The 16693-nt window shown below is 40.0% G+C and overlaps 1 protein-coding gene across 1 annotated transcript in view; it reads left to right on the top strand.

Moving 5' to 3' along the window:
• STAC (SH3 and cysteine rich domain) overlaps window positions 1–16693 on the top strand; it is a 234130-nt gene that overhangs the window by 21100 nt on the left and 196337 nt on the right. Inside the window, exon 2 of the mRNA XM_058184234.1 lies at window positions 15651–15924. Coding sequence (XP_058040217.1) covers window positions 15651–15924 — 274 coding nt within the window. The remainder of the gene's footprint in view (window positions 1–15650; window positions 15925–16693) is intronic.

Here is a 16693-nt window from a genome sequence, read left to right as displayed (position 1 = left end):
ACTTTTGTTTCCATGTAGATTAAAATGTCATCTAAGTAAACCAGGATCCCTTTACATAAATGTTCATGGAGCACCTCATTAATTAATTGCATAAAAACAGCTGGGGCTCCCTGCAGCCCAAAAGGGAGCACTTTAAAAACAGTTTTTCACTCATCCCCTTCCCTTATTGTGATGCAGTAGTATGCTTCTCATAAGTCCAGTTTAGAGAAGATTTTTCCCTTGGAGAGGTGTGCCAGCATATCTTTCATAAGGGGGAGTGGGTATACATTTTCCACGCTGACAGTATTTAAATTTCTATACTCCACACAGAGGCGTAAAGTGCCATCCTTTTTTTCTCTGAATAACACAGGAGCTGCTATTTTTGGCTGGGTAGGCTTGATGAATCCCCTCACCAGATTTTTGTTAATAAAAGCTTTCAGTTCATCTAATTCTCTGGGGGACATGCAGTACACTTTTGACTTTGGGAGTTCAGCTCATGGCAGAATTTTAATGGCGCAGTCAGTGGCGCGGTGTGGCGGGAGTTCGTTGGATGCCTCTTCACTAAATACCTCAGCTAAGTCCTGGTACTCCCTTGGAATGTCTTTGGTTTTGGCAGGCCAGTTGGACATTGCCCTCTCTCTGCCTCCCTTTTTTCTGGGTTTTTTTTTCCTCTGGGTCATTTGCAAATGTCACACACTCTTGGAATTTTACAGTTCCTTGTTTCCATTTAATTTTAGGGTTCCATTTTCATAACCATGTGAGTCCTAGGACTAGTGACCATTCCATTCCTGGTGCTACTATAAACGTGAGAGTTTGTCATGGCTTCCCATGTTAATTTGCAGTGGTTCTGTGGCAAAAATGGCTGCCCCCCCCTCCAGCTACTGTCCCATTTAATTGGTAAAAAGCAATGGGGGTTTTTCATTTTTCTTAAGTGAATTCCTAATTTCCCCACTAAGGTTGGACTGATTAAATATCGGGTGCATCCCGAGTCTAGTAAGGCTGATACTTCTTCCCTTTTCTCTTGGTTGGGAATAAACAGCCTTATGGGTAGGGTAAGTAGTTAGATTGGGGCACTTGCCAGCGGGTCATCATCTGGGTCACTTTTATTGAAAAGAGGTGATAGCAAGATGAATTCAAAGCAGGTTCTGAGATCCCTCAGGGCATACAGCAGAATAAAGGAAATTAGAGACCATTCTGAACAGTCCGATTTGGGAGCCATGAACAGCCAATCTGCAGGTATGAAGATGTTATTGTCCCAGCTACTTTGAGAAAGAGATAAGAGAACTTTCTCAGGGCCATCTTCTCACGATACAATCCACATGGCCCACCTTCCCCCTTACATTCCCCAAGAGGTGATAAGATGCCAGGCAGCTAGGGCTCCAGGCAACTGTTATAAATCAGGTTAAAGGTTATACAAGAATGCAATGCAGGATATGGGATACATTAAAAAGGAAAAAAAATAAATGTGCGAAGGACCAAACCCCCCCACTCCTCTAAAGAATTGCAGATACATGGATCTGACAGATAGTTAGATGAATCAAGGAAGACAAACTCCTGAATTTCTTCAACATATCTGACACTGTTTCCAGCATACTGATTAGATTTCATTTGCAGTTTGCACTAATCAGTATTTTTGTTACATAGCTGAACATAAACTCAAAGTATTGTAGTTTTATATCACCTTACTAGAAGAGATGATCTTGGTACATACAATCTGAGATGATGTCATAACAAATTATAAGACGGAATATGTCTGATTTTTATATGTCATGTAGCTGCAAATTGAAAAAAGATTATAGAAACTAATTTTTCCAATGGTTTCATGTATGCTTTGTAAAATGCATTGCATGTGACACTTATAATCCTTTTGTGGAAAGTAATTCAGTGGATAACTCAGCTTTTGAGGCCCTAAAGCAGTGGTTGGGAAGCCTCTATTCCATAGGCATAATTCAGCTCAAAGAAATTCCTAGTCTAGTCTGGGAGAGATCATAGTCACCTGAGGACCACTTATATCAGACTGTCCTGCAGAGGGAAATATATTAGAGGGAGGAACCTGCTGTGAGGCCTCAATGTTTGAATCAGACAGTGTTCTGAATAATGGTGTGGCCTCAGTTAAAGGAGGAACCACTGTAGGTTGGTCTGGGGACCAAGAACCCAGTTCTGGACCTGAGGATGCCCAGTGTTCTGCACAGCATGTTTTAATTACTTGGGAAAATAATCAAAAGGCTTAACTGACTTACCCTTTAACTATTAAGATACTTCCATACAGGCAACTCCTAATATGAACAATCATTTTGCCTTCATTCCTTAAAAAAGCTCTTTTGAGATAAGAAAATAGGAATAGTAATGGAAAAGAGATTGAATAGAAAGTTGTCTGAATGAGGCACCAAACTTCATCATAAAAGCCTCATCTGTTAAGGCACCTTAGTATAATTTTTAATTTAGGCAAATGGATTGGTATTAATTCTGAGTAACTGGTAAGTAATATGTTAAAATTCTCAGCACATTTGGAAAAACAATGTGTTCCATGCAAAATGCTCTTTGCACTTTTCCTTCAACAGAGTTCTCTCTTTCAAATATTGTGATTAAAGATAAAAATGTTGCTGTTGGTCTGCAACAATTATTTGTCGCCCTAGGTTCCCTGTTAATGTTGTCCTGGGTTCCCGCAGGAACGGGTCTCAACCCTCGTTGAGACAATTTAGGGGGTCCTCGCAAGGACGATAGCAGCCGAATAAAAGACACCACACCAGGAGTTCTTCAAAATGAGAGAGTACGAAGAAAGGGTTGTAGAAAAAGCTGTTGTAAAAAGGTCCCCCTTAGATCGCAACAGTCTCTTTTATTATGCAGTTTTAGCAGGGAGGGGGGAACTACAGCAATGAGGGAATTAGCATATAGAAACTTAGCTATACCAATCAGCAAGCGTTTAGAGTATACGTATTAGCAAAATACCACATGGTTTTCAGGAAATCATGCGTTTTACCTGAATAGAAACTCAACTTAAGGAATGCAAAACTAGAAGCTTATCTCAGGGAAGGCGAGGGGCCTCAGGGGAAACAGAACTATGCATAACTATGCATCTAACTCAGAGAAGGTTAGGCGGAATAGAAACTTAATTCAGGGAATCATGTCTGTCATGTAGCACTGAAAAAAGTCAAGTCAAGTTCTCCCGGCTGTGAGGCCTAAGAAAACCTGAACCAATGATATATCCATATGTCCTCTGTTTTTATTTTTTAAGATGGGTAAATGATATATCCATATGTCCTCTGTTTTTATTTTTTAAGATGGGTAAAATTCTTCTAAAGCTATGACATCCCCAGTGGATCCCCCCTCCGGGAGACCCCGCAGGGAGTCAGTACACTTTTTCAAAGGAATGGTTCCCGATTCAGAGTCTTCATCAGCCTCAGAGGCTAATTCTAAAAGAGGTTGTTTATATTCATTTTCAACAGTGTTTCTTAGCAATAGGACATCATCTCCAATACTGTTTAGTCGTTGTTTCAAAAATGCTAGAACTCTCCCCATAACACATGGTCCAATTGTACATGCAAGGAGCAACAAAATCAGAGGACCAGCTAGGGCAGAGAGGAGGGTGGTCAACCAGGGAGAGAGATTAAACATTCCCTGATACCACTTGTGGGATTGAGAACGCTCTTTTTCTCAATCGGGTATTTAATAGAGTAGTGTATATTATAGTCCACCCTCCAGTGTCAAGTCCTAGCCTTTCTTTGGACAAGTATATTGTGCAGGAAGTATAGGCATCCGAGGAGGCATTAATACAATAGTGAGAAAAGTTAGAGGGTACATACCCAAGGCAACAACCTTGACCTTCAATTGAGGATACCGTTATAGAAGAGTTAGACCACCTGCAACCGGTATCTGAGGTGCTATTGGTAAAAGGTAGGGCGGAACCTATGGCCTCATAAAAAGGGGGTTGAGAAGACAGACACAGCCAACATCTACTATCATTGTTAGGAAAAGTACGGGCTGCCACAAGGGCATCATGCGCAGAGGAGACCAGGGACACCAACGGATTGTTGCTTTTAATCAAGGGCTGTAAAAAGGGCGAGTTGACTTGTTTGTTTGGGCCCACAGGTGGGGATGTTTCTAAGGACATGGTAAGACGAATTATGAATATATTTCCTGGATGTCTGTAATCGGAATTATCTCTCGACCTTCCCCCCCATCTTTTCCCTTTAAGCCATTCAGTAATCGGAAGATTCCTTCCATGAGATGTAAAAGTAACAGTCATAGGATTGAGGACGCAGCAGGCCCAATTGGAGCAGGATTTCCAAGGCAAATTGTTATCAGGGCCTAGTACAGCTTTGATATAGTCAGTAGTATAGGGAGCAGTCCACCAAATCTTTCCGGTTGACACACATTGCCAGGACTTGCAATACCAATCAGAGATGGTCCCGCATTCATCTAGGTGGGAGAGATCAGTAAGATGTCCTGGGCAGATATACAGGCCTGGACCAATTGACCAGACGTCCGAGGGAAGGATTACATTTTGTTTTATGTTTAAATCCATGGCGCGACCAGCATTTCAGCAAAGTCAAAGTAGAGTGCAGGAAACCAAGGCCACAGAGTTCGATTAGAGATGGAATGAAGGACTTCCTTGGAAGTCCAAAATAGTCCAAGTATAATTTGGACGATGCAGGTTCTGCTGTGCTCCGGATAAGAGCGCCATGACGGAGAGCTGCAGGGGTAGAAAGCGTGGGAAGAGGGCAAGGAGCGAGATACGCCAGGAAAAATGGGTAGCAGAGAGAAGGAAATTTTCATGTCAAAAGATCTTTCTTGCTTTGGGAAAACAGGAGCATGCATAAGTGCTGTAGTCTTCAGATGAGATGTTAAAATTAACAGAGAAGTGGAACAGGAGAAGATATAATGTAAGTATTGTTAGAGGATGGACTGGATATCCATTCTTTAGCCATGTCCACTGAGCTGGATGCAGCAAGGGATGGCGTTGTCTGCAAACAAGTTCCTTACGACCCCAAGAGGGGTTAGTATTCTACAATGAGGAACTCTTATATAAGCACTTAAAGCGTTCAAGGAATGTACATTTAGGAAGAGAGGAAGAGGCATTAGGGACAGAAGAGGCAAGAGAGATCAGTGATAGGATCAGAAGGATCTTCATCTTTCTTTTTGGTTGATTGAGATGACAGGCGAACACAGCGAGCTGGAACCCACAGGACTCGATCAGGCAATTGAACTGCAGCGTAACCTTTTCCCCAGGTAATCAATTGAGCTGGACCTTTCCAAGCTGGATCCGGAAGATGCCTATAATATACCAGAGGACGAGAAGAGGGAGGGAGGAGGAAAACTGTCTCGAGGCGGCAGTGGAGGCAGGAGATCCAGTTAGATTAAGAAAATTCAATGAATACAAGCAAACATTTAATACATTTTGCAACGCCGGAGTGTCGGGGCTGATGCCTTTTGACCCCAAGTGTCTGTCCAAGGCCTGTTTAAGAGTCAAATTCCCTCTCTCTATAATGGCCTGGCCCTGGCTATTGAAAGGAATGCCGAATTTGTGGATTATTGACCAGCGATGGCAAAATTGTGCAAAGGCAGAGCTCGTATAGGCTGGTCCATTGTCAGTTTTTAGAGTTTTTGGACATCCCAACGTTACGAAAGTCCGAATACAATGATTAATAACTTGTTTTGCGGTTTCACCCCTTTGCAAGGTTGCCATGATGAAACCTGAATATGTATAAAGGATGGATATTGAGTTACATCCATTTGCCATAGTTGACAGGGCACTGTTCCTCTGGGGTTGACCCCCATCGGAAGAGAGTTACCTTGGCGGCTGCAAGTAGGGTATTGTTGTATGATCAGATGCCTCAGCAGCCGTGAAGCCAAATTGTTTCATGAGCGCCTTTTTGTTTTGATGAAAATAGGAGTGACTGTCCCAAGGAGAGACAGGAGAAAGTGTCAAAAGAGAGGAGGCAGAGGCCGCAGCGTCTGCTACATAACAAAATAGGGATGTGTACGTTTGTAAATGAGAGACTGTAAAGTTGTGAAAAGAGAAGTGAGATTAGAATTGAAAAATAGTTTGTACTATTTGAGTAACATACTATGTGGAAGACAGAGAAAAAGACAATCAATCAATAAAAACCCAACTCCCACCCTTTTTCATGTGTGGAAGTTGGTCACTAACAAATCCATGCTATCAAAAACTTCCAAAAACAAACCACAACCTTCTAACTTATCACATCCTGTAACTTTCTAACTCATCTCTGAAATAGTTCCTAAAACAGGGCACACACATATTGTGCTGCTAAAAAAGAAAAAGAAACAATACAAACAGCAAATAAGGGTGAGTCAGTTTGTGTGGAAAACCTAAGTGCATTTTCCAAAAAACAGATTCACGCTTAAAAAAAATGCATCCATACATAAGAAGATAGCCATGTGTCTGAAATGCTGTAGGGTTTCCTGCCTGGGCAGGGGGTTGGACTAGAAGACCTCCAAGGGTCCCTTCCAACTCTTATTATGTATGTTAACAGCTGCAAAAATACAAAACTAAAGGAAACAGTTTGAGTCAGCTCAGTGCTTTGAAAACATTTATAAAGGTATAGGTTTAATCAGGCAGGTTAAACCTCAAAAAGTTCCAGAAAAGATAAAAAATAAAAATTAAAAGCAAAACCAAAATTGTATGCATGATTAAAAATTAAAATCAAAATTGTTTTCATGGTGGAAAAGAAAATATATCTGCATAGTTTTTACATAGCTCTTTGCAAAAGCAATGCTTCCAGAGAGCCTAATTGTCCCTCCCTTCTCAGACAAGAAAGAAGAGAGAAAAAAAAATGGAGTGGGGGTGAATGGTTTTCCCCCCGTAGCCCACCCTCTTCCCTGGCACGGCAAGGAACAAAAGGGGGGGGTAGTTAAGATAAGCCAGAGGGCAGAGAAAAAAAAGTTAAAAGTAACTCACTGGAAAGACACTCTCATGCATATGAAGAGAGAAAAAAAAAAAAAAAAAAAGTCCAAAAGTAACTCACTTGCTTGCAAAAGGAAAAATACATTTTTTTATTTTTCCAAAAGTACCTGGCTGCTTGCATACGGAATTTATGCAGACAGATACACATAAAGACACACACACTGGACACACACACATGCAGAGACAATTTCTCACACATGCATACATTTCTTGCAAATCCAAAAGACAACACAGAAATTTCACACCTTCTCAATGAGTTTTGCACATACACACATTCCATGCAAATCAAGCATCACAATTATCTCTACAATTCTTATGCAGGTCTGAAAATGATCACATACATACATACACAAGCACACACATCATCAAACAACATTTACAGACCTGGGGAACTTGTCTGAGAAAACTCAGCAGTTTAAATCATGACTGATTGTGGATCCTTTTAAGTCATTTTTGATCTAAGTGACGTCTGCAAGTAAAATGAGGCATTCAAGGATCATGTGCCAGAGGAACAAAATTTTTGCAGGGGCTCTTGGACTGTCATGGAAATAAGTTCCCAATGTTTCCCATGTAGTCACTGTGAGCAAATAATTGAACCAAATCTGAGCGATCGCACCCATGGGGGAAAGGGAGGGGTGCACTGGGGGAAGGGAGGCAGGCAGGGGAAAGGAGGCAGTTTTCAAAGCAGGGATGGAAGAAACAGGCATTTGGTACAATACGCTTTCTAGCTCAATATGCTTTGAAGGTTCAGAGTGGGGGGAAAGGGAGGAGGGAAAGGAATGAGCGGGCAGAGGAACTGAAGGAGAGTGAATGCCGTAGGAAGTAACAGCTTCTTTTAAATTTTTAAGCACCCGTACATTGATGTTGTCATGTATCGGCTGTCCTCCTCCTGGTGGATTGAGGTTTAAAGGGTAAGCCGATATCGGGGGTTCAGTTCTTAGAGAAAGAGAAGAAAGAGCAACCAAGGCAGAGAGAGTACCTGCAGATATGTCTGTATCCTCCGGAGGGGGGGGAGACGCTTCAGAAGGAGAAAGAGCTGTGTCCGCAGGGGGAGCAGAGGCAGCTACAGAGACAGAAGAAGATTCATACGGAGGGAGAGAAACTTTTGGCAGGGATTCGGCCGTAGTAGAAGAGAGCAGAGCAGCCGAATCAGTAGAAGGAGAATTAGGATAGAGGGTGCCAAGAGCAGCCGTAATAGCCCGCCAAGTCCAGGCGGAGCTCGAGGGTGGTAGAAAAGAGGTAAGAGATTTCTTAGAAAGAGGATAGACAGTGGTGCCATTAACTTTTTGCAAACAATTAGCCTTCTTCACCAGAGAGTAAAGCTCATTCCTATGCAATGATGAGACTTTCGAGTTCGAGGAGCCCATAACTTACGTGTGCACGTGTCGCGTCCCGGACGGGTAAGCTATGAGGGTGAAGGTGACGCACCGCTAGACAACGATCGCGCCTCTGGACAACACAACAGGACAGGACGAGCCCCCAGATGTTGCTGTTGGTCTGCAACAATTATTTGTCGCCCTAGGTTCCCTGTTAATGTTGTCCTGGGTTCCCGCAGGAACGGGTCTCAACCCTCGTTGAGACAATTTAGGGGGTCCTCGCAAGGACGATAGCAGCCGAATAAAAGACACCACACCAGGAGTTCTTCAAAATGAGAGAGTACGAAGAAAGGGTTGTAGAAAAAGCTGTTGTAAAAAGGTCCCCCTTAGATCGCAACAGTCTCTTTTATTATGCAGTTTTAGCAGGGAGGGGGGAACTACAGCAATGAGGGAATTAGCATATAGAAACTTAGCTATACCAATCAGCAAGCGTTTAGAGTATACGTATTAGCAAAATACCACATGGTTTTCAGGAAATCATGCGTTTTACCTGAATAGAAACTCAACTTAAGGAATGCAAAACTAGAAGCTTATCTCAGGGAAGGCGAGGGGCCTCAGGGGAAACAGAACTATGCATAACTATGCATCTAACTCAGAGAAGGTTAGGCGGAATAGAAACTTAATTCAGGGAATCATGTCTGTCATGTAGCACTGAAAAAAGTCAAGTCAAGTTCTCCCGGCTGTGAGGCCTAAGAAAACCTGAACCAATGATATATCCATATAAAAATCATTCTAATTCATTGTTAGGTTCACTATTATCTGAAAAGTTGTCAGACTCGTAGACTTCTAGTGATGTATTTTAAATGACTGTCAGATGATTGCACATCATAATGCCTCGTATAGTGACTATTTTTTAAAAAAAGAATTCCCTCTTTCATTGAAGTCACTGGAAATGGAAATTATTTACACCAGTTCCAAGGTTGGTATGAAATTGGATTTTGATTTAGGAATTTACCCAGGCATGGAAGAAGTATGGAATATATCAAAAGTATATACCACAATTACCTCACTGGGGATTGTTTTTTCTACTTAGGCTGGCACCATTTAACCCAACCTTTCATAATTGGTAACAAATCACTTAGTTTCTTTCAGCAGAGAGATCCTCCATGTAAGATTGTTACATGGTTAAATATTTCAAAATTTTCAAAATTATGCAATATCACATTCTATAGTTGAAGCGTGCAGTTTTTCTCCAAATTGATACCTCTTTCCCACCTAGTGTGGCTAGGTGGGAAATTTATATTCTGTCTCTAGTAAAGAGCATTTATTAATGAAAGGAAGATGGATGTACATTGAGACATGGAACTAAAGAGTGGTAGGAGATTCTGTAAAATATTTTGTGGTTATTGAGCGTGTTACATTTAGGTGTTTATAGGAATAGAATAGAATAGAATAGAATAGAATAGAATAGAATAGAATAGAATAGAATAGAATAGAATTTTTTATTGGCCAAGTGTGATTGGATACACAAGGAATTTGTCTTGGTGCATATGCTCTCAGTGTACATAAAAGAAAAGATACCTTCATCAAGGTACAACACTTACAACACTTAATGATAGCCATAGGGTACAAATTTAACACTTAATGATAGTCATAGGCTACAAATAGGAAACAATCAGGAAACAATATCAAGATGGGCCGTGGTGTGGCTCAGGCTGTAAGAAGCCTGTTATTAAAACACAGCTGCCTGCAATTACTGCAGGTTCTAGTCCCACCAGGTCCAAGGTTGACTCAGCCTTCCATCCTTTATAAAGTAGGTAAAATGAGGACCCAGATTGTTGGGGGGGCAATAAGTTGACTTTGTAAATATACAAATAGAATGAGACTATTGCCTTACACACTGTAAGCCGCCCTGAGTCTTTGGCGAAGAGCGGGATATAAAGTTATGGTCATACAGTCATAATGGAAGGAGTTGGGTGATGGGAACGATGAGAAGATTACTAGTAGTGCAGATTTAGTAAATAGTTTGACTGTGTTGAGGGAATTAGTTGTTTAGCAGAGTGATGGTGTTCGGGAAAAAACTGTTCTTGTGTCTAGTTGTTCTGGTGTGCAGTGCTCTGTAGCGTTGTTTTGAGGGTAGGAGTTGAAACAGTTTATGTCCAGGATGTAAGGGGTCTGTAAATATTTTCATGGCCCTCTTTTTGTTTCGTGCAGTATACAGGTCTTCAATGGAACGCAGGTTGGTAGCCATTGTTTTTTCTGCAGTTCTAATTATCTTCTGAAGTCTGTGTCTGTCTTGTTGGGTTGCAGAACCAAACCAGACAGTTTATATACATACATACATATCACTTAGCTTTATATATCGCTTCATAGTGCTTTACATCTATGTCTAAGTGGTTTACAGAGTCAGCATGTTGCCCCCAGCAATCTGGGTTCTCATTTTATTGACCTCAGAAAGGTGGAAGCTGAGTGAGCCAGTCAGGATCAATTTCCTGACAATGGGCAGAGTCAGCCTGCAATACTGCATTCTAACCACTGTTCCACCATGGCTCCTAATTGCTGAAAATACTTGTATCCTTATGAGCCTTGGTTCCATGGGCTCAATGAGAAAGCAGCTAGATCATAGCAGCTAAGCTACTAATAGCCAATGAGAATTTGCTCAAAGATCATTTCACCATTGCATTATTGTTAACTTTCCCTTCAAATTTTTTTTAGAAATAACCCATGTTATTTAACCCATTTAACAGGCCCATGCCCATTTCTTAGACAATAAACCAGTGATGAAATCTGAACTGGTTTACTCCTAGTTTGCTGGCTGCACATGCATGATGCATGCCAAACATGCGCCCTGTGCGCACATGCACCTGCACATGCACCATGCACTAACTGTGAGGTCTGCGTGCATGTGCAATACACACCAAAAGGAGGCATGGGGTAAGTAGAACAGCATGTGGAGGGGTGTATGATCAACCATGATCTTTTTTTTTAACTTTTAAAAGCATTTTTTACAACCAGTAGTAAAAAATGCTAAAAAAGTAAAAAAAAAAGTTCCGACGATCGGGTGTCGCTCATCTGATTGTTGGAACTTTTTTTTTTTTACATTTTTTACAACCGGTTTGGCAAACCAGTAGCCTCTTTTACTACCAGTTCGGGTGAACCGTACCAAACTGGGAGCATTTCACCCCTGCAATAAACATATTTTAATTACGTTTAAGTGCAGCCCTCCCAAGCTCCATTTTCACTGGCAGAGAGTTGTAGAAGGCTGTCAGAGCCAAAAACAGAGCTCTGGAGCCCATTTTTGCTGGCAAAACAGTTGGGCCACCACAGGTGCCCCTGACTCGAGTGACATCAAGCTGGCCATGCCCCACCCCAGCCCCTCAAGATCAAACACAACCCTGATGCAGCCCTCAATGAAATTGAATTTGACACCCCTGATCTAGAGTCTTGTCAAAGCTAATTAGTTTAAAATCATAGTTTGTTTATTAAATAAACTCACACAGTTATATTTTCTGCTTAATGGAATTAATGCACTCTGAGTCTCCATTGGTATATGTTACCAGCTACTGAATATTTTAAAAGGCAGAGAATGGCATATGGACAGTCTGCTGAATAAACAACATACAATGTGCAGTTAGAAGGGAACATGAGAACAACCCTTACAAATCCCCAGGAAGGATTTGACACTCATCTGCAGCTCTAACACTATTCCCATATTTCAGCATAAAATGGTAAGTATTGTGAATAAACAAGATTTGTTATATTGAAGAGGAAAGTAATTAGCAAGTCTTGTACAAATGGTGTGAACATTTTGAATAACAATCTTCATGGATCATAATTGTGACTAACTTGCTTTTAAACTTTCAGACTTAGATGTATTATTGGAAAAGTTATTTGATGTGTTTCTTTTTTTCCTCTGTCCTTGCTTTTTCCTAGATAGCTTTTCAGTTTTATTTTATGAATAGAAGATTAGTAAATTGGAAGTAGTATGAGTAACTTAAAGTAATTTACTCTGATTCAAATCACTAATATTATACCATCCAGAATAGGATAAAGTATTAACTGCTTATCTAGGGATAAAGGCTACTACTATGTAGTAGTAAGCATGTAAAAATCAAAAAGTTGCTCTGGAATATGGAGTGCAACAACATAACAACTGATGGCAACTTCTTAAAACAGTTACTCTTTTTCCAGGCTTGCACAATTGCCTTCCACAACTGCAGTGTGATCTCAGAATAGCATGCATTTGATTTAAGAAGTTACTAATGAGTATCTCCACATTTTTACAGCAGCAAGGCAATTCTAAAGTCTCTACTAATGGCCATTTCCATATTTTCCTTCATACAGCAAAAGCTTATACAATAATTTGTTTTTAGATTATTACATTAATCTAAAAAACGTTAATATTATTAGATCTAAATCTAATAATAATAAAATTATTAATTATATCTGCATCATGCAGATATAAAATCTGGCATATTGTCAGATTTGCAAGTTTCAATATAATGTAATATAATACAATAATACAATATAATATAATATAATACAATAATACAATATAATATAATGTATTGATAGAAATTGATTCAGAAATGGAGTTGGTTAAAGATTGTATGGTAAGATGGGCACAAAATTTTCAACAACCTATAATGTTAGAAACATGGAAAAACTTTGGGTGAGGAATGTTAAATTTATGCAAACACAAAATTTAAGAGAAATTTTTTATAAAATGTTTTATAGATGGCATTTAGATCCGAAAAAACTGTCGTGTATGTATCCAAATGTGAAAGCAAAATGTTGGAGATGTGTTTGTGAGGATGCTACTTATTTTCATATATGGTGGACTTGCAAAAAAGTTAAAGCTTTTTGGATTAAAATATGGTGGATTATGCAGAACATTTTGAAAAAGAAGATCAAGTTTGTTACACAGTTCTTTTAGGAATAATTCCAGATTGTACTGTTATAGAGACAAAACTGATTTTAAATTTAATAACTGCTGCAAGATTATTGATTGCACAATATTGGAAGAAAGAAGACTTACCTACAATTGGAGAATGGATTAGTAAAGTATCAAATTTAGCAGAAATGGCAAAAATTTCTGCCTACTTGAAAGACTATACACAAGAAAAATATATTTTGGAATGGAGAAAGTGGATCGATTATATTCAAAATAAGTATCAGATTAAAAAATACCAATTAGTTTTTGAGTGAAGTTAGGATTTGCTATGTATTAGAGTTTAAGAGGGTTTAAGGGTTTAAAGGACGCAGTGGCTCAGGGGCTAGGACATTGAGCTTGTCGATCAAAAGGTCGGCAGCTCAGCGGTTTGAATCCCTAGTGCTGCCGTGTAACGGGGTGAGCTCCCGTTACTTGTCTCAGCTTCTGCTAATCTAGCAGTTTTGAAAGCATGTAAAAATGCAAGTAGAAAAAATAGGGACCACCTTTGGTGGGAAGGTAATAGCATTCCGTGCGCCTTTGGCATTGAGTCATGCCGGCCACATGACCACGGAGACGTCTTCGGACAGCGCTGGCTCTTCGGCTTTGAAACGGAGATGAGCACCGCCCCCTAGAGTCGGCAACCTTTACCTTTACCTAGAGTTTAAGAAAGAAGGGAATTGATAGTGTGATGGTATGAAATGGAATATGTTTTATGTTATATTTTAGATTATGTTTGTTAGTTACTATACCCTGTATTCTGTTCTGGGAAGTCTCGGGGAGGGGGAGGGAGGGGTAATGGGGGGGAAGGGGGAAGATTATAAATTGATTGATTTCCATTGTACAGGAATAATGGTAGAATTAAATAAGTTGGAATCGTGTAAAGTCGGGGCTTCTCGGTAACCACTTCGGAAGGGAAAGGGTAAGGAAAGAGGAGTAAAGAAGGAAAAAAGTAGGCAGGCAGGTAGGTAGGTAGGAAAGAAGGGAGGGGGAAGAAAGGATGGAAGTGAGAAGTGGGAAGGAGGAGGGGAAGTAGGAAAATGAGGAGGAGGATAGTGGGGAAAGTAGAAGAAGGATTAGAAGGGTAGAAAGGATTAAGGAAGGGAGTGGCAACCGAGCAGGCCCGATTGAGCATAATTTGAGTATAGGATCGATTGTTGGATAAGTGATTGTACTGTACACTGATCAAATTGTGGGAATTATTATGGAAAATAAAAAACTTTTTTTTAACAAAAAAATCCTTCCCACCCTTCAATCACAGCTTGGCTTTCCCTCTTATGCACAGAAGGTCCCACACTCTGATGACCCCTCTTTCCCTGTTCTGTTGGTCACAGCTCAGAGGAGCTAGCAACAGCCAGGTCAAACAAAGAAATGAGATTCAGCTGTTGTCCAAGGGTGAAGCCATTCACGCATACATGCTCACCCTATGTTACTAAATTTAAAGAGATGGTACTTACCCTCTTTCTGACAGCTGTTGAGCACAAGACTCAGAATCTCTCTTTATTTTTATTTATTTTTATTTATTTATTTATTTGTCACAACAGTATATATAAGCATAAGCAAGAAATAACTATACGATATATAATCATATATATAAGCATAAGTATGAAATAACTATATGAATTGGATACAATCAAAGGGAACATTAGGACAGGAACGATAGGCACGTTGGTGCTCTTATGCACGCCCCTTACAGACCTCTTAGGAATGGGGTAAGGTCAATAGTAGATAGTCTTTTGTTAAAGTTTTGGGGATTTTGGGAAGAGACCATAGAGTCAGGTAGTGCATTCCAGACATTAACAACTCTGTTACTGAAGTCATATTTTCTGCAATCAAGATTGGAGCAGTTCACATTAAGCTTAAATCTATTGTGTGCTCGTGTATTGTTGCAACTGAAGCTGAAGTAGTCTTCAACAGGAAGGACAGATGATTCTATGAGTTAGACTCAGGTCATGTCAAAGGCGGTGGTGTTCTAAATGTTCTAAACCCAGGATTTCAAGTCTGGTGGCATAAGGTATTTTGTTGTAAACAGAGGAGTAGAGAACTCTTCTTGTAAAATATTTCTGGACACGCTCAATTGTATTAATGTCCGAAATGAGGTGTGGGTTCCAGACAGGCGAGCTGTATTCAAGAATTCGTCTAGCAAATGTTTTATATATTACCTGTTAGCTCCAAGCAGGGTCCAAAGGCTTTTACCCTCAGATGAAGAAGGTCTTTGCCAGCTAGTAGTGGTCCTCCAGGCCCTCTCTGGGAGCTGGGTTGGCTGGGAGTCCTTTCATTGGTCACCAAATTGTTGGAAGAAATTTCCATGTTTTTTCCCAGCTGTGATCGAACTCAGGAAATTTCTTCCAACAAAGTTCTCTTGGCTGTATTAGAATTCTAGTTACTTGAAATTGCCTGAACACTAAATATCAATGGGAATTGCATATAATGGTTACATGCCATGTATTCTAAATTCTGCCTTTTGAAAAAAATGCCATTGTTAATTTTTTTTCAGCTCCAGAAATTGAAACGATCACTTTCTTTCAAGACCAAAAGTTTGAGGAGTAAAAGTGCAGACAACTTTTTTCAACAAACGAATTGTGGCATGAAGTTGCAAGTAGATTTGCTATCAGAAATCACTTCTAAAACTGGGCAGCTCCCTAATTTGGAAAGTCAAAACTCCACTCCAACCAAAGCCCATCTCCAACCAGAAGACAAGACTCACATTTTTCAGGAACACATTTTCAAAAAACCCACATTCTGTGATGTCTGCAACCATATGATTGTTGGTAAGAAATATTTTACATTTTATTTTTTGCTTTTGTTTTGTTTTTGTTACTTTACAAAGTAACCTTTCTTTTTTTTTCTTTTTTTTTTATAAAAAGTTTTATTTTTACAATCATATCAAATAATTCATCCAATGTACAGTTATATACAATTAGTCGGGCTTGCCCAGTCACCACCCCCCTTTTTAACACTCTTCCCTCTTCTACCTTCTTCTACTTTCCAGACCTTCCTCTCCTTCTCTTATCTACATCCTCTCCTCCCTCCACCCTACACCTTCCTTCTCCCTCTTCTACCCCTCTTCCTTCCTCTTCTCCTCTCTCCTACCTCCTACTCTCTCTTTTCTCCCTCCCCACCGTTCTAAAATGGTAACTGGGCAGACCCGACCCTGCATTAATTATATTTATACCTCTTCAATAATCCCTGTACATTAACCATCACTCCATCTCTACCAAACCCCCAATTCCCTCCCCTTACCCCCACCCCCACCCCGACTTCCCAGAACAAAATGCAGGGTATCAAAACTAACAATCATAATCCAAAATAATTCCTAAATTATAATCTCTAGTCACACCACACTTAGTCACACTCTCAATTCCCCTCTCCTTCAAAAATATATCTAATACAAAATATTTCCTAAATTTACTCATATGCTATTCGATATTTTTTTATCTGATACTTATTTTGAATATAATCAATCCACATTTTCCATTCTAAAATATATTTTTCTAGTGTATAGTCTTTCAAGTAAGCGGAGATTTTTGCCATCTCTGC

Source organism: Ahaetulla prasina, chromosome 4 (assembly GCF_028640845.1).
Source record: "Ahaetulla prasina isolate Xishuangbanna chromosome 4, ASM2864084v1, whole genome shotgun sequence".
Taxonomy (NCBI): Eukaryota; Metazoa; Chordata; class Lepidosauria; order Squamata; family Colubridae; genus Ahaetulla; species Ahaetulla prasina.
This window is presented reverse-complemented; position numbering and strand designations above follow the sequence as displayed.